The sequence below is a fragment of the Giraffa tippelskirchi genome, chromosome 9, assembly GCF_054371585.1.
Source record: "Giraffa tippelskirchi isolate mGirTip1 chromosome 9, T2T-mGirTip1v1.2.pri, whole genome shotgun sequence".
NCBI classification, from domain to species: domain Eukaryota; kingdom Metazoa; phylum Chordata; class Mammalia; order Artiodactyla; family Giraffidae; genus Giraffa; species Giraffa tippelskirchi.
This window is the reverse complement of record NC_137283.1, coordinates 56191403-56216326: the sequence shown is the minus strand read 5'-3', so window position 1 is coordinate 56216326 and position 24924 is coordinate 56191403. Positions and strand designations below refer to the sequence as shown.

The 24924-nt window shown below is 48.1% G+C and overlaps 1 protein-coding gene across 2 annotated transcripts in view; it reads left to right on the top strand.

The window, feature by feature from the left end:
* Positions 1-514: 514 nt before the first annotated feature.
* LOC145520386 (uncharacterized) overlaps positions 515-24924 on the top strand; it is a 46409-nt gene continuing 21999 nt past the window's right edge. The window contains exons 1-5 of one of the 2 annotated variants that reach the window (XR_014064442.1): positions 515-645; positions 4109-4335; positions 4807-4883; positions 7850-8287; positions 8831-9242. Coding sequence is in view for 1 of the 2 variants with exons in the window: in XM_081526688.1 (XP_081382814.1) it covers positions 8150-8287 (138 nt within the window). In the remaining variant the exon portion in view is untranslated. Of the gene's footprint in view, positions 646-4108; positions 4336-4806; positions 4884-7849; positions 8288-8830; positions 9243-24924 lie in introns of those variants that run through there. The other variant, XM_081526688.1, reaches the window with a different exon arrangement.

The window sequence follows — 24924 nt, the reverse complement described above, 5'->3', positions numbered from 1 at the left end:
GTCCACCTAATAGGGTTCAGTGCAAGCAGCTTATTCAGAAAACGCCCCCTGTTGGCATCATTGTCAGAATCTCTTGAAAGGCAGTGTGTGGTTTGTGACAGTGTGGTATCCAGGACAGGACCATCTGGGCTGTAGAAGTACTCTGTCCTGCCTCAATATGTTTATGCGTAAAATTGCAGTAGTGATGGAATACTGTGAAGATTAAATGAAATACTCTGCATACCTCACTAAGCATAGAGCCCGGCCCCTGGTAAGCATTTTGTTGTTCAGTCTCCAAGACGTGTCCGACTCTTTGCAGCCCCATGGACTGCAGCACCCCAGACTCCTCTGTCTTCCACCGTCTCCCAGAGACGCTCAAATTCATGTCCATTGAGTCGGTGAAACGATCCCCTTCATGGATCACAGCCTTGTCGTGGTGAAGGGGCCAGTGTAACTCAATGAAGCTATAAGCCATGCCGCGCAGGGCCACCCAAGACGGACGGGTCATAGTGAGGCATTCTGACACAACGTGGTCACTGCAGGAGGAAGTGACAACCCACTCCAGTATTCTTGCCTGGAAAAGCCCATGAACAGTAGGAAAAGACAAAAAGATATGCTGGAAGATGAGGTGCCCCCCCCCCTCCCCAGGTTGGAAGACGTTCAGTGGTAAGCATTTAACCAATGCTAGTTATTATTATGGGCTTCCCTTGTAGCTCAGGTGGTAAAGAATCTGCCTGCAATGCAGGAGACTCGGGTTCGATTCCTGGGTCAGGAAGATCCCCCAGAGAAGGAAATGGAGAAGAAAATAATTATTATTATTATTGATGTTATTGGATACCCAGCCTCAGCGCCCCATCCTGGGAGCCCCACAGTCCCAGCTGAGTGTGTAGCCAGGAGGACTGCCCAGGGTGCCCTGCCCAGGGGATGGGCAGGGTGGGGCGCGCTGGCCTGGCCGGGCCTGGCTCTCTGCATCTCCGTTTGCTCTGCCCCCGCGCCCCTCAAGTTGTCCAAACACAGGCCGGGCGCCCCAGGAGGACCCCAAGCAGCAGCCCTGGGAAGGACCAGTGTCCGCAGTGTGCGGCTGGAGGAAGCGGCCCTTGTTTGCTCTCTCGCAGCCCCCGGGAGCTCCCTTCCCTCTGCATGTTTGCTTAGCTTCCCGGCAGCTGTTGGCTACGGAGGGCCAGCCGCTCGGCGGACCCGGGCCCCGGAGCTCAGTCCCCAACCTCACCTCCCAGACTCGGTTCTTGTCCTCCTGGCCATTGAGAGTCATTAAGGAGCGGCCGAACCCAGCCTTGCCGAGCACTCATTGTGTGCCTGGCCCTCTTCACCGCGGCCCATGGAGGTCGGTTCCTCAAATCTTCCCTGGGACACTTTGAGCTGGTACCCTCTCTCCCCATCAACCAGCCAGGAAACCGAGGCACAGAGCCTCCAGGTAGAGCCCCAAATTCTCGCCACTCCTGGGGGTTAGATCTGATCTCCAGCAACCTCAGCCCAAAGCCACCTGCTCTGTGTGGCCCCCTCGGAAGCTGTCACATAGAATCAGTGGCTCAGAATCGGAGCATTTTAAAGCAGAGTTGGATACAGGAGACCGAAGACAGAAATTCTCAATGGCACTATGAGATCTTACGGGGAAATCAGAGATCCTTATTGTCAGGCTCCTTACGTCTCACTGCCGGGAGCCCCCGAACGTCCTGGGGTCCCCCACCTGTTCAGTCCTTCCTAGGAGGCTAGGAAAGACTGAAGGCAAATGGAAAAGGGGGCGGCAGAGGCTGAGATGGTTGGATGGCATCACCGATGCAATGAACATGAGTTTGATCAAGCTTTGGGTATGGTGATGGACAGGGAAGCCCGGTGTGCTGCAGTCCATGGGATCACAGAGTCAGCCACGACTGAGCGACTGAACAGCAACAAACACGGATGCATGTCCTTGCCCAGCCCCAGCATGGGACTCTCTCGCCTCCCTAACCTGCGCATCCTCCTCGAAGCCCCCTTCCCACTTGCCTGAATAAATTAGCACCCCTGCCTCAGAGCACCTGGTGACAAACAGTGGCACTGATTCTGCAAGGTGGTGTGGTTCTCCTGTGGATTTCACAGGGCCGTCCCGGGGGAGGGCGGGGGAGTGTCAACCCCAGGCTGAGGCGGTTCTACTTCCCTCCGCAGACGGCCCCCTCCCCACCTTCACACCGTGGCTGTGAAGCGACCTCACGCAGATCTCACCCTGGGGGGTGGGAGCGGCTTAAAAATCCCTTGAATTCCTCCTAACAAAGGGAAGCTCACTACCTCAGGGGCTCTCCAGGGCTGAGCCAGAGTCATCCTGGGGGAACACCACCCCCCTTGTGGCGGTCCCATCAAAATGTAAAAGCCACCACCATTTGACCCAGAACCCCCACTTTTAGGAGGCAGGAAAGCTATGACCAACCTAGACAGTGTATTAGAAAAGCAGAGACATCATTTTGCCGGCAAAGGTCCGTCTAGTCAAAGCTGTGGTTTTTCCAGTAGTCACGTGCTGGAATGTGAGAGTTGGACCATAAAGAAGGCTGAGCGCTGAAGAATGGATGCTTTCGAACTCTGGTGCTGGAGAAGACTCTACAGAGTCCCTTGGACTGCAAGGAAATCTCTTCCCTTTTCACAGAGGCTGCCCCCGCTTCATGCAACTGAGGCCGGCTCCTTGCTTTTCCTGAGTCTGCAGAAGGCTCATGGTGGGGCAGGCGGGGGCAGCCTCTGTGGACAGGAACCGGCCCGGAGGGAGTGACAGGCAGAGTCCCCAGGGTGGGGATGAGCACGGCAGGTCAAGCCAGCCTGGAAGTCCCAGCTTAGGCAGCCTGCAGGCCGGTCAGGAGAGGTGGGCTGCAGTAGGAGCCCCTTCCTGGGGCCCCTCTGGCCACGGTAAGGAGTTTGAATTTATTACAGTTTGATGACAAACTGTCACAGTGGCTGAATGAAGGAGGCAAACGAGCAGGTGGGGGTGAGAATGCAGTGAGTCCTGTCCCAGCAGGGAGAGCCAAGCGCAGCCAACCACCTGAATCCAGATGCCCCGCGGACGTGGGACCCCTGCCAGCTTCCTCAGGAGACGATGCCTCGGAGCAGGGAGGTTGGCCAGGCCGGGGACCCGGGAGGGTTTCTCAGGTAGTAGCCACGGTAGAAAGGGAGTCATGGGTGTGAGCAAGCCATTCACAGCAGAGACGGAAAAGGCCCAGATGGGCAAACTCACTGGTGACCAGGGAAGCCCAGGTCTCGCCTGCATCCACTAGACTGGGGAGGATGGGGCTGGGCTGTGCCAGATGTGGACGTGGGCGTGCGGGCCCCCTGGTGCCCTGTGTGGGAACAGTAGCTGGGGGGGCAGTCGGAGGGCCACCTCCGGGGCTCATGCACGTGAAGCGCCCCCTCCCTGGGACTCAGCAATTCTGCTCCTGGAACTGGTCCCCAGACTTGCTCACAGGACCCTGTGAAGCCCCCCACCCTGCAGTGCTCTCTGGGGCAGTGAGCTTACAGGCAGCTGGGTGCCTGTGACTCACAGGCATGTGCCCTTGACCTCATGATTCCACTGCAGAAAGAAGCTCTGTTGTTGTACCCATTGTACAGCCCAGAAGACTGAGGCTCAGCAGGTCAGAGCCCTGGTGCCCGAGGCACCAAGTGTCAGGAGCTGAGGTCTGACCCTGAGGCACATGTCGTGTGTCTTCAGCTCCTGACCCAGTTCCCATCACGGGGGCGGCTTCTGCACAGACAGTGGCCGAGAGGCGGGCAGGAGGTGGGCGTGCAGGCTGCACTCTGTCCATCATCAGGACAAGGGGGCGGCAGAGGCTGAGATCGTTGGATGGCATCTCCGACTCAATGGACATGAGTTTGAGCAAGCCCCGGGAGTTGGTGATGGACAGGGAAGCCTGGAGTGCTGCAGTCCATGGGGTCACAAAGAGTCAGCCACGACTGAGCGAGTGAACAAGATCCCGGTATGAGTCCTGGCTCTGCCATTCAGCAGCCGTACGACTTCAGACGGGTCGCCCCTTTGCTCGGCATCCTCCAGCTTCCCATCTATGAGATGGGCACAGGGAACCCACCTCAGAGGCCTCAGTGAGGTTTCCTGGACCAAACCCTGACACAACTCTTTCTTTTCCTTCTCCCCACTCCCCAGGCACATGGGGGAACTCTCATCACCACCCCAAAATTCAATAAGGAAGCCTTCTCAGAGGGGCAGGGGTCATGGAAACTCGTTTTGCAGACGTTGAACCCAGGCCTTCACTCCGGCTGCCATCCCTCCTGTTAGGCAGACAGTCCAGCAGGGCTGCAGACTCTCTCTACCCAAGCAATGCTGCCTATTAGGGGCCAAGAGTCCTGGGGGCTCTGGATGGAAGAGCCGAGGTAGGTGAGAGGCAGACTCCCCAGGGGAGTGTGGGCAAACCTGTACCTGGAGCTGAGGGCGTGTTGAGGGGTTCGCAGCAACCAGGGGCCCCAGCCCTTTTCTGAGCAGCAGAGCCACACCCACGTAACTGCCTGAGCAAAGACCCTAGAACCTGTCACCCTTGCTCAGCCTGGGCCCAAACCGAGCGGAGAGGCCAGGCCCTGAGCCGACAGGCTTCCTTGGGGTCAAGCTGGCTGCTGGGCTGGGGCGGTTGGAACCTTCCGACCATCAGAGTCAGGGACAGGAACCAGTGGGGCCCAGCTCACAGCCTGCCTACCACCCGGGGCTCCCCGGGCAAGTGTCCTGCCCGCCTGTGCCCCCAGCAGGGCAGCAGTGGCGCCTGGTCACTGGATGGCTGCGCCCGTGCGGCGAGGCGCTCGGGGCATTAGACACACAACACGGATAAGCCCCTGGCTTTGTTATTCCTGCAGATCCTCCAGGGAGCGTGTGGGCCGTGGAATCCCATTCGTCAGGACCATCAAGTCAGGAGAGCCCAAGTTTTGCTGTGGTAACAAAAGCCCCAAATCCCCAGCAGCTTTACTACAACAAAAGTTTCCTTTTCACCCATTCAACATGCCCCAAATGGGCCAGCTGTGACTTTGCTGTGTGCCGTCGAGTCAGGCTGACGGGGCAGCTGGCGTCGGGAACGCTGCCAGTCTCTGTGGCAGAGAGAAGGAAGCAGGGGCTGCTGCTGGCTCCCAGGGTGTCTGCCTGGACACGAGACACATGACTTCCCCTGCAAACTGTCCAGTGCGGGTCACACGGCCAGCCGCAAGGCAGGAGCACGGCCGTGGACGCACCCGAGGGGTGGAGAGGCAGCTTATGTGTGAGCAGTGCCAGTGACCACCTGCCTGCCCACCCAATCTCCTTTATTACTTTTCAGTCACTCAGTTTCGTCCAACTCTTTGTGACCCCATGGACTGCAGCACGCCAGGCTCCTCTGTCCTTCACTATCTCCTGGAGCTTGCTCAAACTCATGTCCATTGAGTGGGTGATGCCATCCAACCACCTCATCCTCTGTCGTCCCCTTTTCCTCCCACCTTCAATCTTTCCCAGCATCAGGGTCTTTTCCAGTGAGTCAGTTCTTCGCATCAGGTGGCCAAAGTATTGGAGTTTCAGCTTCAGCATCAGTCCTTGATTTCCTTTACGATGGACTGGTTGGATCTCTTTGCAGTCCAAGGGACTCTCAAGAGTCTTCTGAAGCAACAGTTTGAAAGCATCCATTCTTCGGTTCTCAGCCTTCTTTATGGTCCAACTCTCACATCCATACATGACTACTGGAAAAACCATGGCTTTGACTAGACAGACCTTTGTTGACAAAGGACTGTTGGCAGTATGACTGGAGTCCTTATGAAAAGAGGAAATTTGGACACAGACATGTGTTGAGGGCAGACAGTGTGGAGAGGGTCATATACAAGCTGAGGAGAGAGGCCTGAGCAGATAGTCTGTCACAGCCACAGAAGGAACCCGCCTGCTGATGCCCTGATTTAGGATTTCCAGCCTCCAGAACTGAGAGGTAATAAATCTCTGTTGCTTAAGCCACCAAGCCTGTGGTACTCATACCAAGGCTGATAAAAGTACTGTCTCATATGGAGAGAAGTACATCAGAGAAAATGTGCAAAGTGCTTAGAAAAGGGCCTCACTCCATCATAGATGAGACAACTAAAACCCAGAGAGGTTAAGCAACTTGCCCTGGATCACACAGCTCCTGGGTGCCTGATCTCTTGATGACCCTACTGAGCTCCAGTCTTAAGTCCCCTCCCGAGGGCGCTTTGCTGGGTTCCTGCCACCCTGGGCCTTCTTTGCCCATGGCTGGGGCTTAACCACACCAACTGATCATCCTTTCAGAGGTCAAGGGAAAAAAACAAAACAGCGGAGAAGGGGGCCAGGCTGGTGGAGGAAGGCTCCTACTCAAGGAAATAATTATGTACTAAGTGGAAGAGTCCACCGGTGTGTTTAGTGATTCAGCATCGCCGAGTCCCTGATGGATATGCCGCCCTGGCTGCCTTCCATTGGCAAGAGATGCGTCAGCATGTCCACCAGTAGTCACCTCTCTGCCACCATCCAGGTGTGCTGGCTGGCAGGGGCCAGAGGCAGTGGACTGAAGGCCGCTCCAGGCAGAAGACCTTCCCCTGGAGAGAGGGCCTGGCGTTTCAGGATGCAGTGGCCTGGCACCTAATTGAGCACTAAATCACAGGCCCTAAGAGCTGAGCCTCAGTTTCTTTGTCTGTAAAATGGGTATCTCTCTGATGTGGAAGCTCCAGGACCTGTGGCCTTTCAAGAACCTGTTGCCGGGTGGCCCCTCCCCAGCCACTCCCTGTGGGAGGTCAGAGAGGGTCAGGGTGAGGCTGCAGAGCGCACAGTCCTTCTGGGGCACCAGGGTGGGGGCAGGGGCGCATTGTGCAACAGTCCTGGGACGACCCCTCCAAGTAGCCCTGACCGGCTTTAGGCGGGGAGACTGGGCAGGTGTGTGGAGTGGGTGAGTGGATGCTGTGGGCACTGAATTTTAGGGGAAAGTTTACTAGAATGAAAAGCACCCGTAATCACTACAATTCTGCTCCCAGCACCCCTCCATCTTGGCCTTGGGGAGGGGGACCATAAGGCAGATCAGAGAGGGGAAGGGACTGCCCCTAGGGTGCACAGCCAGAAAGTGGCCAGGCCATGCTGCCCGGGACGGAGGTCCGGGAGGCAGGGACCCTGAGCACCCAGAGCAGGCCCGGCACAGCTCGAGTCACCAGATTTAGCAAATGAGCATGTAGGACACCAGTTAAATCTGAACTTCAGACAAACGATGAATTAGTCCCATGTCATGCTGGGTACATGCTTGTACTAAATGTTCTGCTTATCTGAAATTCAGAGCTACCTGGGCACCTTGTATCTTATTTGGGACAGGGAGGGGTGGGAGATGGTGGGGTTTCGACTTGGGGTCTCTCAGGCCAGAAGGCCTAAGTTTCAGTTCTGACTCTGCCACTCAGTGGTCCCACAACCCTGTCGGGTTACTCAAGGCTCAGCCTGGGTTTCCTCCTCGGTCTTGACATTACCCCCCACATAAGGCTGGTGTGAGGATTCCCTGAGATGACCTTCTAAAGCCTTCAGCTGGGGCCTGGGCACAGTAAGAACTCAATACGTGCTCCCTGTGTGTGTGACTCACTGAATTTGGGTGCACAGAGGAACTGTAATCAACTCATTAGCCACGTGTCTAAGGCAGCAGGTCTCAAACACTGGGGATCTCAGGACCCCTTAGCATTTAAAAAAATCATTGCAGACCCAGAGCTGTTGTGTATGTGTGTATCAATATTTACAGTGATGGAAATTAAAGCTGAGAAAAAATAGAGATCTTTATGCATTTAAAATGACAACAAACCCACTGTGCTTTCAGAAATAATGCCTTTTTTTTTTTTTTTTTATGAAAAATAGCTCTGCTTTAAAACCAGCAAAGCAGCCCAGAGAGCGGCCTTGTGCTTCACTTTGCAGGTCTCTTGAACGCGAGGTTAACAAGAGGCCAGCTGGGTTCTCACACCTGCCACGGCTTTGAACCTCTCGCGAGATCACGCCTCACGTAGCCTCTGGAAAACTCCATGGAACGCCTGCCTGCGAGAAGCTGAGAGTGAAAAATGCAAATATCTTAGTATCATCAAGCAAGTAGTTTTGACCGTTTGATGTCTGGATCCCCTGAGAGGTTCCGGGACCTCGCTTTGAGAATCACTGTCTGGGACTCCTTTTGGGAAGACGCCGCGCCTCCCCCCGCCGACCCCTGAGCCTCACCCGGCCGCGATGGCGCTGTGGCTGCCTCAGGCCTGGGTGTCAAGGTCTGGGCACTGCCCGCTCCGCGGTGGGCCTTCACAGCTGCTGTCGGCGCTGAAGGCAACGGGTGTCACGCCGGTGCCTGCATCCGTCCAGCCATCTCTCCAGGTAACAGGGGCGAGTGGTTGGAAGCCTGCGTCCTGGGTTCAGAGCCCGGGCTTGGTGGGGGTGAGTTGCAGGGCCGGGGTGGGGGGGTGGGCACTGCCCTGTGAGGGGCAGGGCTCGGGCCTCGGAGGTTGTCTCTCTTTACACACCTGCAGACACACACGCACACACTGTGCACACACTCGCTGGGGGCCTGCACGGCGTGGGCTCCGGGGACCCCAGGTGATGCTGGGGGCCTGGTCCACGTCTGGCCGCTGGGTGGGTGTGCGTCTCGTGAGGGGCGGGGGGCCTCTCGTGGGGGTCGTCTGGGGTCTGGTCTGGGCGGGTGCGTGTGTGCCCTCGCCCTGTGGGCGTCTGTTCTCTCCCTTGATGTGAGCCCCTTCGGTGTGTGCAGGTCCCTCTGGGTGTCTGGCTCATCCCGCGTGTGGCTGCGGGTCTGTGCGTGCCTGCCCACGAGCACGTGTGTGACACTTCCTTTCGTCAGAGGCGGCTTGCCGTCCCGGGGACTGAGCTGGGGGTGACTGCAGGCTCTCCCCTTGTCTCCAGCACATTCTTCTGGGGCCAGGAGCGTCGTCGTGGCAACCAGTGGCCACCTTGTCAATGGAGCAGATGTGCCTGTGACCACGTCCGGGGGCTCCAGCTGTCCCTGCCACCCCCCTGAGCAGCCTCCAGGACAGGCCACCTCTTGTCCCCCAGGCCTGGGCCCCAGAAGCCCACCTGAGCCCTCTGTCCCCCAACCTGGGCCTGGGTAGGGGCCTGGCACATCTGGGACTGGATGCGGGTCTTCGTTCTTTTTTATTCCTGTCTTTATTTTTTTTTTAATTTTTTTTTTATTGAGACAGAGTTGGTATACAATATTATGTAAGTTTCATGTGTACAACATAGTGGTTCACAGGTTTTACAGGTTACAGTCCACTTACAGTTATTATAAAATGCTGGCGATAGTCCCTGTGCTGCACACGGTGTCTTTGTGGCTCATTTATTTTATACCCAGCAGTCAGTCCCTCTTAACCCACAGCCCCTGTCTTGCCCTTCCCCACTCCGCTCTCCCACGAGCCAGCCACCCGCTTGTTCTCTGTATGTGAGAGTGTTTCCTGTTTGTTATATTCACTAGTTGTATTTTTTAGATTCCACGTATGAGTGATATCGTACACTATTTGTCTCTCTCTGACTCATTTCACTGAGGGTAATGCCCTCCAGGTCTCTGACTCATTTCACTGAGGGTAATGCCTTCCAGGTCCATTCATGTTGCTCTGAATGGCAAAATTTCATTCCTTTTTATGACTGAGAAGGATTCCAGTGTGTGTGTGTGTGTGTGTGTGTGTGTGTGTGTGTGTGTGTGTGTGTGTGTGTGTGTGTGTGTGTGTGTGTGTGTGTGTGTGTGTGTGTGTGTGTGTGTGTGTGTGTGTGTGTGTGTGTGTGTGTGTGTGTGTGTGTGTGTGTGTGTGTGTGTGTGTGTGTGTGTGTGTGTACACACATGTATGTACCATGGCTCCTTTATCCATTCATCTATTGATGGACACTTAGGTTGCTCCATATCTTGGCAATTGTAAATAGTGTTGCTATGAACATTGGAGTGTGTGCATCTTTTTTCAATTACTGTTTTCATTTTTTTTGGATGTATACCCAGACGTGGAATTGCTAGGTCGTATGGTAGTTCTGCTTTTAGTTTTTTGAGGAACCTCCATATTATTTTGCAGGGTCTGCACCAATTTACATTCCCACCAAGAGTATACAAGGGCCCTGTTTTCCTGCATCCTCACCAACATTTGTTATTTGCAGTCCTTTTGATGATAGCCATTCTGACAGCTATGAGGTGATAGCTCATTATAGTTTTAATTTGTATTTCTCTGGTGATTAATGATATTGAACATCTTTTTGTGTGCCTGATGGCCACCTGTATATTTTCTTTGGAAAAATGTCTATTCAAGTCTTCTCCCTGTTTTTTTTTTTTAATTAGATCAGTTTTTTTGTTTGTTTGTTTCCAGTACAAGCTGTTTATATACTTTGGATATTAACCCCTTATCAGTCATATTTGCAAATATTTTCTCCCATTCAGTAGATGGTCTTTTCATGTTGCTGATGGTTTTCTTTGCCGTATAAAATTTTTATGTTTAATTAGGTCCCATTTGTTTGTTTTTTGCTTTAGGAGACAGATCCAAAAAACATATTGCTACCATTTATATCAAACAGTGTTCTGCCTGTGTTTTCTTCTAGGAGATTTATGGGTTTTGGTCTTATATTTAAGTCTTTTAATCCATTTTGAGTTTATTTTTGTATATGGTGTGAAAAAATGTCCTCATTTCATTCTTTTACACATAGCTGTCCAATTTTCCCATCACCACTTATTGAAGAGACTGTCTTTCCTCTGTTGTGTAGTCTTGCCTCCTTTGTTGTAGAATAATTGGCCATAAGTGTGTGGTTTTATTTCTGGGCTGTGTATTCTGTTACATTGATATATGCATCTGTTTTTTGCTAGTACCAGACAGCTTTGATTACTGTAGCTTTGTAGTATAGTCTGAAATCAAGAAGCATGATTCCTCCAGTTCTATTCTTCTTTCTCAAATTGTTTTGGCTACTTGGGGTCTCCTATGTTTCCATACAAATATTAAAATTCTTTGCTCTAATTCTGTGAAAAATGCCTTTGGCATTTTGATACACATTTTGATAGGGATTGCCTTGAATCTGTAGATTGCCTTGAGTAGTGTGGTCACCTTAACAGTATATGTATATTTTAAATACTTTAATTTTATTGGAGTAGAGTTGATTTACAATGTTGTGTTAGTTTCAAGTGCACAGCAAAGTGATTCTGTTATACATATACATCTATTCGGGCTTCCTTGGTGACTGAGCAGTAAAAAGAACCTGCCTGCAATGCAGGAGACTTGCAGGAGACTTGCAGGAGGTGCAGGCTTGAGCCCTGGGTGGGAAAGGTCCCCTGGAGAAGAGAATGGCAACCCACTCCAGTAGTCTTGGCCTGGAGAACCCCATGGAGCCTGGTGGGCTACAGTCCATGGAGTCTCAGAGTCGGACTCAACTGAGCAACTAAACAACACCTCCAAATACATATATTCATTATTTTTAAGATTCTTTTCTCATCTCGGTTATCACAGAATATTGAGGAGCGTTCCTGGTTGGTTTTCTCTCTTACATATAGTGGTGTGTATATGTATATCCCAAGCACCTGATGCATCCTTCCCCAGCATGTTCCCCCTTTGGTAACCATAAGTTTGTCTTCTATGTCTTTAAGTCTGTTTCTGTTTTGTAAACAAGTTCATTGGTATCTCTTTTTTAAAAGTTATATTCCGCGTATGGGTGATATCATATGACACTTTAACAATATTAATTCTTCCAGTCCATTGTGTGCCTTCTCATCTGTTTGTGTTGTCTTCGCTTTCTTTCATCAGATTCTTAAAGTTTTCTGAGCACAGGTCTTTTGCCTCCTTAGGTAGCTTTATTGCCATGTACTTTAACCTTTTTGATGCAGTGGTAAATGGGATTATTTCCTTAAATTCTTCCTGTAGTTTGTTGTTAGTGTATAGAAATGCAACAGATTCCTGTATATTAATTTTGTATCCTGCAGCTTTACTGAATTCATTGATTAGCTCCAGTAGTTTTCTGGTGGCGTCTTTCGGATTTTTCTATGTATAGTAGCATGTCATCTGCAAACAGTGAACATTTTACTTCTTTTCCAACTTGAATTTCTTTTATTTTTCTTCTCTGAATGCCATGGCTAGGACCTCCAAAACTATGCTGAATAAAAGTGGTGAGGGTGGATGGGCATGCTTGTCTTGTCTCTGATCTTAGAGGAAATGTCTTCAGTTTTTCAACACTGAGAATGCTGTTTGCTGTGGGTTTGTCATATATGGCCTTTATTATGTTGAGGTATGTTCCCTCTATACCCACTTTCTGAAGAGTTGTTTTTTTTTTAATCATAAATGGATGTTGAACTTTGTCACAAGTTTTTTCTGCATCTAGTAAGATGATCACGTGATTTTAATCCTTCAATTTGTCAATGTGATGTGTCATACCGATTGATTTATGGATACTGAAAAAGCCTTGCATCCCTGGGATAAATCCTACTGATCATGGGGTCTGACCCTTTATTGTTGGATTCGGTTTGCCACATATGTTCATCAATGACATTGGCCTGTAATTTTCTTTTTGTGAGATCTTTGTCTGGTTTGGGTATCAGGGTAATGCTGGCCTCCTAGAATAAGTTCCTTCCTCTGTGAATTTTTTTTTTAATAGTTTGAGAAGGATAGGTGTTCACTCTTCTCTAAATGTTTGGTAGAATTCACTTCTACAGCCATCTAGTCCTGGACTTTTGTGTTTTGGGAGTTTTAAAATTACTGATTCAATTTCATTACTGGTAATTTGTATGTTTATATTTTCTATTTCTTCCTGACTCAGTCTTGGGAGATTGTACACTTTTAGGAGTTTGTCCATTTCTCCTAGGTTGTCCATTTTATCATCATTCATTCTTAGTTAACAAATATTAACCCTCAGCTATGTGCTGGGCACTGGAGACCCGGTGGCCACAAAGACAAAGTCCTGCCCTCAGGAAATTGAATAGCATGTTAATTAAACCTCATGCTTCCTCAGTCCTTATAGTGCACTAGGCCCTGTGTTTTGCAATTTACATGTGTTAGTTCATTCAATCATTGTGATAGTTCTATCACTGCTCCCATTTTATAAATAGAGACAGGCAGGCACAGAGAGGTTATGTTGCTTGCCCTAAACCACACAGCAATAAATAACAGAGGCAGGCTTTAACACAGGGTATCTGGCTCCACAGTCCATGCTTTTAACCACCACTATACTGCACAGGCTCTAGGAAATGAGAAGTAACATTTCAGATCGTGGTACAGGCCATAAAGAGACAAAAATGGAGGATGAGGGGTGCTGGAAGCCAGGGTGGTTGGCGCTGTGTCCTTGAAGTGTTGCCGATTGAACTGAGTCTTATGAACCCGAAAGAGCCAGCCATGCAGAAGTCAGAGGGACGAGCATGTGCAAAGGCCCAGAGGCAGAGCAGAACACGGCATGCTGGGAATGGATTCCCCTGGCTGTAGCTTGGAGGCTGGCTTGACGGAACCTGGGTGGAGGCAGAGAGGCCTGGGAGGAGGCTGTGACTTCCTCGGGGGAGAGATGACAGCAGGTCAGTGAAGAGGGTGGGCAGACAGAGGGGCGCCCAGGGAAGCAGGGGCAGAGCTTGGTGACCTGTCGGAGGCACCTGTTAAGGTGGCTGAATCCACTCTGTCTTCCTTGAGCCTCTTTGGAACTGGAGCGCACTCGGGACCGAGTGTGTGGGCTGACGTGGGACAGCCTCCATCAGAGCCCTCGTCCCCCCTCCTCCTGGTGGTGGGGCCTTGAAGCTGTCAATTCTCATCCCCGAGACTGGCCTCCCCTGACCCTGGGGATGAGCGACTTCCTAGGGGCTCAGGGATCATGTCACCGTTTCTTCTGAAGCTGGAGGGCTCGGCTGCAACTCAGGTGGAGAAAAATGTCTCCCTGGGACTCCCCTGACCCGGGTCTCGCTGAGGGAGTCCCTTGAGTGGAGGGGCAGGGAGTCTGGGAGGATTGGGGTCCCTGGGCCTTCTGCTGGGCACAGCCCATCCCTGTGAGACCTTGGGAAGGCCCAGTTCCTACCCTGGAGAACCTTGAGCTGGTTTTAAACTTAACTGCAGAGGACCTATGAGTGCGTGCACACAGACATGTGCTCATGTATGTACGTCTGAACAACACATGGGAACTTTATCCTCCCAACCTGCATGCGGATGACTCTGCCGCCTCTGGGGTGCCCTGTGTTGGGAAAGGGCTCCCCCAGGAGGCATGAGTTCTGGCCTTGGCGGTCCCTCTGCTGTGTGGTCTGGGGTAGAAGCCCGTGCCTCTCTGGACCTCAGTTTCTCTGTCTTGAAAAGAAGAGATATGGTCCATGTCCCAGGCTGTGTGCTGCTTTACTCCTTCCTCGTGGTGTTTGTCAACATACAGAAAAAGGAGGAGGTTTCACTCTGAAAACCTCAATACTCAGCCCTTCTGGAAAAATCCCACGGTCTGGCCACAGGGTGGCCCACATTCCCACGTGGTCGCAGTGGGCCTGTGCTGAGCCGCTCACTTCCTGCAGGTTTGTTACACGTGGGCCTTCAACACCATAGTCCTGGACTTCCTAATTCTTGATTTGGCCTCTTAGGTTTTGCACCTATTTAGAGTCTGTTTTGTTGAAAAGCCACTTCAGAAATAAACCAAAGAGGGAAAAGATACCTTTGCCCAACACAGAGCCAAGTACTTACTATCCTATGTCATGTTAGGAATCTCATCCTCATGGGAAGAATAGCAATAATAGTAGTAGCAGTGGGTTTTTTTAAGTTTCATTGGAATGTAGGTGCTTTACAATGCTGTGTTGGTTTCTGCCGTACAGCAAAGTGAATCACCTGTACGTATACGTGCACCCCCTTTTTTGGATTTCCTTCCCACTTCGGGCCCCACAGGGCGCTGAATAGAGTTCTCTGTGTAACAGTAGGTTCTCCTTAGTTATCCGTGTCATATGGAGTAGTATTCATGTGCTCATCCTCATCTCCAATCCTTCCCACCTCCCCTTCCTCCCCGCTCTCCGTACGTTTGTTCTCTAACCCTGTGTCTCTGCTTTGCATGTGTGTTCATCTGTACCACTTTTGTAGATGCCATATATATGTGTGTGTGTGTGTGTGTGTGTGTGTTAATGTATGGTATTTGTTTTTCTTCCTGACTTGCTTCACTTTGTATGATAGTCTCTAGGTCCATTCATGTCTCTGCAAATTAACCAGTTTCGTTCCTATTGATGGCTGAGTAATATCCCATTGTATTATGTTCCACATCTTCTTTATCCATTCATCTGCTGATGGACATTTAGGTTTCTTCCACGTCCTGCCTATCATAAAGAGTGCTGCAGTCAACACTGGGCTACGTGTGTCGTTTTGAATTATGGTTTTCTCAGGGTATAACCATCCAGTAGTGGGATTGCTGAGTCAATGGTAGTTTTCTTAATTTTTTCTGGAACCTCCACACTGTTCTCCATAGTGGCTGTATCAATTTACATGTCAACCAGCAGTGAAAGAGGGTTACCTTTTTCTGCAGTAAATCCTCTCCAGCATTTATTGTTCATAAATTTTTGGATGATGGCCATTCTGACTAGTGTGAGGTGATACCTCATTGTGGTTTTGGTTTGCACGTCTGTAATAAAAAGCAATATTGAGCATCTTTTCATGTGCTTGTTGGCCATCTCTGTGTTCTCTTTAGAGAAATGTCTGTTGAGGTCTTCTGTCCTATTTTTGATTGTGTTGTTTGCTGCTGTTGTTACTTTTAAATTGAGCTGCATGAGCTGTTTGTACATTTTGGAGATTAATCCCTGTCAGTTTCTTCATTTGAAAATATTTTCTCCCATTCTGATGGTTGTCTTTTCATCTCTTTTTCAATATAAAATATATTGACTATCTATTGTCTTAAAAAATTATTTTATTTAGTTACTTTTGGCTGTGCTGGGTCTTCACTGCTGCACATGGGCCTTCTCTAGTTGCAGCAAGCAGGAGCTAGTCTCTACTGGTGATGCGTGGACTTCTCGTTGCGGTGGCTTCTGTGGAGCGCGGCTGTGGGGTCCTGTGGAGCATGGATCTCGAGTGCACAGGCTTCACTAGTTATGGCTTGCAGGCTCTAGAGCGTGAGCTCAGTCGCTGTGGCACATGGGCTTAGTTGCTCTGTGGCATGTGGGATCTTCCCAGACCAGGGATCGAACTGGTGTCCCTTGCACTGCAAGGCAGACTCTTAAACCACTGGACCACCAGGGAAGCCCTATTGTCTTTTACAATGTTGTGTTAGTTTCTGCTGTACAACGTCATCAATCAGCTATATGAATACATATGTCCCCTCCTCGTGAATCTCCCTCCCACCCCATCTCACCCCTCTAGGTCAGCATAGAGCACTGAGATGAATTCCTTGTGTTATACAGCAGGTTCGCACTCAGTTCAGTCGCTCAGTCGTGTCTGACTCTTCACAACCCCATGGGCTGCAGCATGCCAGATTTCCCTGTCCATCACCAACTCTCCCGGAGCTTACTCAAATTCATGTCCATTGAGTCAGTGATGCCATCCAACCAATCATCCTCTGCCGTCCCCTTCTCCCGCCTTCAGTTTTTCCCAGCATCAGGGTATTTTCCAATGAGTTAGTTCTTCACATCAGATGGCCAAAATATTGCAGTTTCAGCTTCAGCATCAGTCCTTCCAGTGAACACCCAGGACTGATTTCCTTTAGGATGGACTGGTTGGATCTCCTTGCAGTCCAAGGGACTCTCAAGAGTCTTCTCCACACCGCAGTTCGAAAGCATCAATTCTTCAGTGCTCAGCTTTCTTTATGGTCCAACTCTCACATCCATACATGACTACTGGAAAGACCATAGCTTTAACTAGATGGACCTTTGTTGGCAAAGTAATGTCTCTGCTTTTTAATATGCTGTCTAGGTTGGTCATAGCTTTTCTTCCAAGGAGCAAGTGTCTTTTAATTTCATGGCTGCAGTCACCATCTGCAGTGATTTTGGAGTCCCCACAAATAAAATCTCTCACTGTTTCCATTGTTTTCCCATCTATTTGCCATGAAGTGATGGGACCAGATGCCATGATCTTAGTTTTCTGAATGTTGAGTTCAGAGTGTGAACTCAAAAAGCCAACTTTTTCACTCTCAGAGCTTTTTCACTTTCATCAAGAGGCTCTTTAGTTCTTCTTCACTTTCTGCCATATGGGTGGTGTCATCTGTACATCTGAGGTTATTGATATTTCTCCTGGCAATCTTGATTCCAGCTTGTACTTCATCCAGCCTGGCATTTCACATCATGTACTCTGCATATAAGTTAAATAAGCAGGGTGACAATATATAACCTTGACGTACTCCTTTCCAAGTCTGCCTGCAATGCACGAGACCCCGGTTTGATCTCTGGGTCAAAAGATCCCCTGGAGAAGGAAATGTCAATCCACTCATAGTGGATTCACCCATAGTCATAATGCACTGTTATCTAGAGCATAAAAATGCTTTCCCACTAGCTAGTTCCCCACTAGCTATCTATTTTACACATGGTAGTGTATGGAACCTAGAAAAATGGTACCGATGAACCTATTTGCAGGGTGGGAATAGAGACACAGATGTAGAGAAAGGACTTGAGGACACAGAGCGGGGAAGGAGAGAATGGCATGAATGGAGAGACTAGCACTGACATGCGTAAACTAACATGTAAAACAGACAGCTAGTGAGAAGCTGGTGCACAGCACAGGCGGTTCATCTCAGTGCTCTATGATGACTACAAATGACCCAGTTTTATACCTTTTTATGGCTGCGTAATACTCCACTGTGTATATGTACCACATCTTCTTTATCCACTCATCTGTCGATGGACATCCAGGTTGCTTCTGTGTCCTGGCTGTTGTAAATAGTGCTGCAGTGAACCTTGGGGTACATGTGTCTTTTTCAGTTTTGGTTTCCTCAGGGTATGTGCCTAGGAGTGGGATTGCTGGGTCATGCGGTGATTTTATTTTTAGTTTTTTCAGGAACCTCCATACTGTTCTCCACAGTGCTTGTATCAGTTTACATTTCCACCACCAGTGAAAGAGGGTGCTCTTTTTCTCCAATAAATCCTCTCCAGCATTTATTGTTTGTAAATTTTTGGATGATGGCCATTCTGACCAGTGTGAGGTAATATACCTCATTGTAGTTTTGATTTGTGTTTCTCTAATAATTAGGGATGTTGAGCATCTTTTCATACGGCCATCTGTATGCCTTCTTTAGAGAAGAAGTTTAGGTCTTCTGCCCATTTTTTGATTGAGTTGTTGGTTTTGTTTTTGATATTGAGCTGCATGAACTGTTTGTATATTTTGGAGATTAATTCCTGTCTGTTGCTTCGTTTGCAAATATTTTATCCTATTCAGAGGAGAATATGATGTTTCATCTTAATGGCTTTCTTTGCTGTGAAAAAGCTTTTAAGTTTAAGTCCCATTTGTTTATTTTGTTTTTATTTTCATTACTCTAGGAGGTGGGTCAGAAATATTTTGCTGTGATTTACCTCAAAAAGTGTTCTGCCTATGTTTTCCTCTAAGAATTTTATAGTGTAGTCTTACATTTAGGTCTTTAATCCATTTTGAGTTTATTTTCGTGTATGGTGTTAGGAGGTGTTGTTATTTCATTCTTTTATATGTAGCTGTCCAATTTCCCCAGCACCACTTACTGAAGAGAGTGTCTTGTGTCCATTGTGTATTCTAGCCTCCTCTGTCAGATTAGGTGATTAGAGGTGTGTGGGTTTGTCTCTGGGCTTTCTATCCTGTTCGATAGATCTGTCTGTCTGTTTTTGTGTCAATACCAGACAGTTTTGATGACCGTAGCTTTGTAGTATTGTCTGAAGTCAGGGAGCCTGACTCTCCAGCTCTGTTTTTCTTTCTCAAGATTGTTTGACTATTTGGCATCTTTTGTGTTTCCATACAAAATGTCAGTTTTTAAAATCTAATTCTGTGAAAAATGCCATTAGTAATTTGATAGGGATTACACTGAATCTGTAGATAGCTTTGGGTAGTATAGTCATTTTCACAATATTGATTCTTCCAATCCAGCAACATGATATATCTTGCCATCTGTTTGTGTCTTCATCCATATCTTATAGTTTTCTGAGTTCAGGTCTTTTGCCTCCTTAGGTAGGTTTATTCCTAGGTATCTTTTTTTTTGCAATTGTAAATGGAATTGTTTCCTTAATTTCTCTTTCTGATCTTTCATTGTTAGTGTATAGGAAAGCAAGAGATTTCTGTGCATTAATTTTGTATCCTGCAACTTTACCAGATTCATTGATTAGCACCAGTAGTTCTCTGGTAGCATGTTTGGGATTTTCTACATAAAGTATCATGTCATCTTCAAACAGTGACAGTTTTCTTTTCCAATTTGGATTTCCTTTATTTCTTTTTCTTCTCTGATTGTCATGGCTGGACTTCCAAAACTAAAGTGAATAATAGTGGTGAGAGTGGACATGCTTGTCTTGTTCCTGATCTTAGAGGAAAGGCTTTCAGTTTTTCACCATTGAGAATGATGTTTGCTGTGGGTTTTATTATGTTGAGGTACAGGAGACAGGGATCAACACCATCCCCAAGAAAAAGAAATGCAAAAAAGCAAAATGGCTGTCTGAGGAGGCCTTACAAATAGCTGTGAAAAGAGGAGAAGCAAAAAGCAAAGGAGAAAAGGAAAGATATACCCATTTGAATGCAGAGTTCCAAAGAATAGCAAGGAGAGATAAGAAAGCCTTCCTCAGTGATCAGTGCAAAGAAATAGAGGAAAAATCAATAGAATGGGAAAGACTAGAGATCTCTTCAAGAAAATTAGAGATACCAAGGGAACATTTCACGCAAAGATGGGTTCAATAAAGGACAGAAATGGTATGGACCTAACAGAAGCAGAAGATATTAAGAAGAGGTAGCAAGAATATACAGAAGAACTGTACAAAAAAGATCTTCACGACCCAGATAATCATGATGGTGTGATCACTCTCCTAGAGCCAGACATCCTGGAATGTGAAGTCAAGTGGGCCTTAGGAAGCATGACTATGAACAAAGCTAGTGGAGGTGATGGAATTCCAGTTGAGCTATTGCAGATCCTCAAAGATGGTGCTATGAAAGTGCTGCACTCAATATGCCAGCAAATTTGGAAAACTCAGCAGTGGCCACAGGATTGGAAGAGGTCAGTTTTCACTCCCATCTCAAAGAAAGGCAATGCCAAAGAATGCTCAAACTACCGCACAATTGCACTCATCTCACACGCTAGTAAAGTAACACTCAAAATTCTCCAAGCCAGGCTTCACCAATACGTGAACTGAAATTCCAGATGTTCAAGCTGGTTTTAGAAAAGGCAGAGGAACCAGAGATCAATTGCCAACATCCACTGGATCATTGAAAAAGCAAGAAAGTTCCAGAAAAACATCTATTTCTGCTTTATTGACTATGCCAAAGCCTTTGACTGTGTGGATCACAATAAACTGTTGAAAATTCTGAAAGAAATGGGAATACCAGACCACCTGACCTGCCTTTTGAGAAATCTGTATGCAGGTCAGAAAGCAACAGTTAGAACTGGACATGGAACAACAGACTGGTTCCAAATAGGAAAAGGAGTACGTCAAGGCTATATATTGTCACTCTGCTTATTTAACTTATGCAGAGTACATCATGAGAAACGCTGGGCTGGATGAAGCACAAGCTGGAATCAAGATTGCCAGGAGAAACATCAATAACGTCAGAAATGCAGATGACACCACCCTTATGGCAGAAAGTGAAGAAGAACTAAAGAACCTCTTGATCAAAGTGAAAGAGGCGAGTGAAAAAGTTGGCTTAAAGCTCAACGTTCAGAAAACTAAAATCATGGCATCCAGTTCCATCATTTCGTGGCAAATAGATAGGGAAACAGTGGCTGACTTTATTTTGGGGGGCTCCAAAATCACTGCAGATGGTGACTGTAGCCATGAAATTAAAAGACACTTACTCCTTGTCAGGAAGCAACAGTTAGAACTGGACATGGAACAACAGACTGGTTCCAAATAGGAAAAGGAGTACGTCAATGCTGTATATTGTCACCCTGCTTATTTAACTTATATGCAGAGTACATCATGTGAAATGCTGGGCTGGAAGAAACACAAGCTGGAATCAAGATTGCTGGGAGAAATATCAATAACCTCAGATATGCAGATGACACCACCCTTATGGCAGAAAGTGAAGAAGAACTAAGGAGACTGCTGATGAAAGTGAAAGAGGAGAGTGAAAAATTTGGCTTAAAGCTCAATGTTCAGAAAACTAGGATCATGGCATCTGGTCCCATCACTTCATGGGAAATAGATGGGGAAACAGTGGAAACAGTGTCAGACTTTATTTTGGGGGGCTCCAAAATCACTGCTGATGGTGATTGCAGCCATGAAATTAAAAGACGCTTACTCCTTGGAAGGAAGGTTATGACCAACCTAGATAGCCTATTTATAAGCAGAGACATTACTTTGCCAACAAAGGTCTGTCTAATCAAGGCTATGATTTTTCCAGTGGTCATGTATGGATGTGAGAGTTGGATGGTGAAGAAAGCTGAGCGCCGAAGAATTGATGCTTTTGAACTGTGGTGTTGGAGAAGACTCTTGAGAGTCCCTTGGACTGCAAGGAGATCCAACCAGTCCATCCTAAAGGAGATAGTCCTGGGTGTTCACTGGAAGGACTGATGTTGAAGCTGAAACTCCAATACTTTGGCCACCTCATGTGAAGAGTTGACTCATTGGAAAAGACCCTAATGCTGGGAAGGATTGGGGGCAGGAGGAGAAGGGGACGACAGAGGATGAGATGGTTGGATGGCATCACTGACTCAATGGACATGGGTTTGGGTAAACTCCGAGAGTTGGTGATGGACAGGGAGGCCTGGTGTGCTGCGATTCATGGGGTCGCAAAGAGTCGGACACGACTGAGCGACTGAACTGAACTGAACTGATTCCTTGGAAGAAAAGGTATGACCAACCTAGACAGCATATTAAAAAGTAGAGGCATTACTTTGTCAACAAATGTCCGTCTAGTCAAGGCTATGGTTTTTCCAGTAGTCATGTATGGATGTGAGAGTTGGACCATAAAGAAAGCTGGTGCCAAAGAATTGATGCTTTTGAACTGTGGTGTTGGAGAAGACTCTTGAGAGTCCCTTGGACTGCAAGGAGATCCAACCAGTCCATCCTAAAGGAGATCAGTCCTGGGTGTTCACTGGAAGGACTGATGTTGAAGCTGAAACTCCAAATACTTTGGCCACCTGATGCGAAGAGCTGACTCATTGGAAAAGACCCTGATGCTGGGAAAAATTGAGGGCAGGAGGAGAAGGGGACGACAGAGGATAAGATGGTTGGATGGCATCACCGACTCAATGGACATGAGTTTGGGTAGGCTCCAGGAGTTGGTAATGGACAGGGAGGCCTGGCATGCCGCAGTTCATGGGGTTGCAAAGAGTAGGACACGACTGAATGACTGAACTGAACTGAGTATTGCTACCCCAGGTTTCTTTTGATTTCCATTTGCATGGAATATCTTTTTTCAGTCCCTCGCTTTCAGTCTCTATGTGTCCATAGGTCTGAAGTGGGTGTCTTGTATGGGTCTTATTTTTGTATCCATTCAGCCAGTCCATGTATTTTGGTTGGAGCATTTAATCCATTTACATTTAAGGTAATTATTGATTGTATGTTCATGGGTTTGGGTGGACTCTGGGAGTTGGTGTTGGACAGGGAGGCCTGGTGTGCTGCGGTTCATGGGGTTGCAAAGAGTCGGACACAACTGAGCCACTGACTGAACTGAACTGAACTGATGTTCCTATTACTGTTTTCTTAATTGTTTTAGGTTTGCTTTTGTGGGTCTTTTTCTTCACTTGTGTTTCCCACTGAGAGACGTTCCTTTAGCATTTGTTGTAAAGCTAGTTTGGTGCTGCTGAATTTTTTTTAGCTTTTGCTTGTCTGTAAAGCTTTTGATTTCTCCATGAGATCCAAATGATATCCTTGATGGGTAGAGTAATCTTGGTTTGTAGGTTTTTCCCTTTCATAACTTTAAATATATCTGGCCACTCCCTTCTGGCCTGCAGAGTTTCTGCTGAAAGATCAGCTGATAAACTTTTGGGGATTCCCTTGTGTGTTATTTGTTGCTTTTCCCTTGCTGCTTTTAATATTTTTTGCTTTGAATATAATTTTTGTTAGTTTGATTAATATGTGTCTTGATGAGTTTCTCCCTGGGTTTGTCCTGTGTGGGACTCTCTGTGCCTCCCGGACTTGGGTGACTGCCGTGGGCCTGTGCTGAGAGGCTCACTTCCCTCGGTCTTGTTACACCTGGGCCCCAGCATCTGAGCATTCAACACCATAGTCCTGGATTTTCTAAGTTTTGATTCAGCTTCTTATGATTTTGGCCTTTTTAGAGTCAGTTTTATTGAAAAGCCACATTAGAAATAAGAGGGAAAAAATACCTTTGCCCAACACAGAGCCAAATATTTATTACTCTATACTGTATTTGAAGAATCTCACCCTTATGGGGTGAATAGTAGTAACAGCAATAGTAATAACTAATAATACTAATATTTAGCATTGATCCATTGCTCTGCCGCTGAAAGGGCCATGCAGTTTTTACTGGGAGAGAGAACCTTCAAAACAGCTCTGTGAAGTAGGGATTATTCCCCACTTTTCAGATGAAGAAGCTGGGGCTCAGAGCACAGCTGAGCTGGGCATCTTGGAGAGAAAGCAGGCCCCAGGCTTGGGAATTAACATTATTCTAAGGTGCCACAACTGTGGTGTTGGAGAAGACTCGTGAGAGTCCCTTGGACTGCAAGGAGATCCAACCAGTCCATCCTAAAGGAGATTAGTCCTGGGTGTTCATTGGAACGACTGATGTTGAAGCTGAAACTCCAAATACTTTGGCCACCTGATGCGAAGAGCTGACTCATTTGAAAAGACCCTGATGCTGGGAAAGATTGAGGGCAGGAGGAGAAGGGGATGACAGAGGATGAGATGGTTGGATGGCATCACCGACTCAATGGACATGAGTTTGGGTAAACTCCGGGAGTTGGTGATGGACAGGGAGGCCTGGCGTGCTCCAGTCCATGGGGTCGCTAAAAGTCGGACATGACTGAGCGACTGAACTGAACTGAAGGTGCCACATGAAGGCTGGTATTCTTCTCAAAGGCCTAGTTGTCCTCATGCCAGGCCCATTCCTTATGCAGAGAGAAGGGAAGTCATGGGGTGACTTCTGATATCATCTTGTGTGATTAACATTAAATCATCTGGGGAGTCTGGTCAGAACCTCCCCCTTTCTCAGGTGCTATGAGACCAGGAGCAGAAGAACCGTAGAACTGGGGAGCCTCTACTCACGGTAGATGCTGTAGGTTTTTCAAGGTAGAGATAAAACTGTGACATGGGGTGAGGTGCCAGAAACTTCTGTATGTTTCCTCTCTCTAATCCCATCTATCCACCCACCTACCCACACATTCATCAGTCCATCCACTTACCCTGCCACCCATCAGCTCATTTATCCACCCAGACTCATTCACCCAACCATCTACCTATCCATCCATCCATCCACACATCCATCTACCAACCCACCCTCTCACCCCTCCATCCATTACCCAACCATCTACCTATCCATCCACCCATCCACACATCCATCTACCCACCCACCCTCTCACCCCTCCATCCATTACCCAGCCATCTATCTATCCATCCAGCCATCCACACATCCATCTACCAACCCACCCTCTCACCCCTCCATCCATTACCCAACCATCTACCTATCCATCCACCCATCCACACATCCATCTACCCACTCACCCTCTCACCCCTCCATCCATTACCCAACCATCTATCTATACATCCATCCATCCACACATCCATCTACCAACCTACCCTCTCACCCCTCCATCCATTACCCAACCATCTACCTATCCATCCATCCATCCACACATCCATCTACCAACCCACCCTCTCACCCCTCCATCCATTACCCAACCATCTATCTATCCACTTATCCATCCATCTGTCCACTTATCCATACATCCATCTACCCATTTACTCACCCACCCACTTACCCACTCATCCATTAACATCCATCTGT